This window comes from Myotis davidii, unplaced genomic scaffold (genome assembly GCF_000327345.1).
Source record: "Myotis davidii unplaced genomic scaffold, ASM32734v1 scaffold663, whole genome shotgun sequence".
In the NCBI taxonomy this organism is placed as follows: Eukaryota; Metazoa; Chordata; class Mammalia; order Chiroptera; family Vespertilionidae; genus Myotis; species Myotis davidii.
In genome coordinates, this window is record NW_006295816.1 from 1,710,488 (window position 1) to 1,711,314 (window position 827).

The 827-nt window shown below is 69.3% G+C and overlaps 1 protein-coding gene across 1 annotated transcript in view; it reads left to right on the forward strand.

Moving 5' to 3' along the window:
• APEH (acylaminoacyl-peptide hydrolase) overlaps positions 1–827 on the forward strand; it is a gene marked incomplete at its 5' end in the record, with an annotated part of 25,045 nt that overhangs the window by 19,060 nt on the left and 5,158 nt on the right. Inside the window, 3 exon segments of the mRNA XM_006779467.2 lie at positions 1–30; positions 112–233; positions 732–792. Coding sequence (XP_006779530.1) covers positions 1–30; positions 112–233; positions 732–792 — 213 coding nt within the window.

Sequence of the window (827 nt, forward strand, 5' to 3'; positions counted from 1 at the left end):
ACTACGTGGACCTCACAGGGGGGAAGTGTGGTAAGTGCGGGGCCCCCTGAGCTGTACCGACCTGCCCGGCCCGGCTCGGCCGCGTGACGCTCCCGCTTCCGTCTGGCCCAGAGCTCTTGTCGGACGGCTCCCTGGCTGTCTCCTCTCCCCGGCTGAGTCCAGACCTGTGCCGCATCGTCTACCTGCAGTACCCGTCGCTGGTCCCCCACCATCAGTGTAGCCAACTGTGCCTGGTGAGCTGGAGGTGGCCGGGGCGTGTGCAAGAGGATGGGAGGGGGGAGGCGCTGAAGTCCAGCCTCGCCTCCCCACGGCCCCTCGTGGGCCTCCTGTCCCGGGTGGAGGGGTGGCTGAGTCCTGCCCGTCCTCTGAGGCAGGGCCCCAGGCTGGGCTGTCAGTGTTGCTGGGCGGAGGGCACCAGAGGGCTGTGCATGGTGGAGACTCGCGCCTGGAGAGCGAGGAGAGCGAGCTCCGGTTCAGGAGCCGCCCTTTGCCAGTGGCATGTGGCAGGCTCTGCGAGCGGTGCGTTATGAGGCTCTTGCCCAAGGAGAGCTCTGGGCCCCAGGGAGCTTGGGAGTCAGGCCCCTCCAGACCGGGGCCCAGCGCACCAGGAAGGAGGCACATAGCTCCTCCCGGGCCCCCCCGTTTCCAGGGTCACCCCAGAGAGGCCTGGCGCTGAGCTCCGTGCCCTGAGGCACCGCCAGGCCCCGGCCTAACCGTGTGTCCCCTTGCAGTACGACTGGTACACCAGGGTCACCTCGGTGGTGGTGGACGTGGTGCCGCGCCAGCTGGGAGGTAAGGGGCGTGTGGCCGGGGGTCTGCGGAGCCTA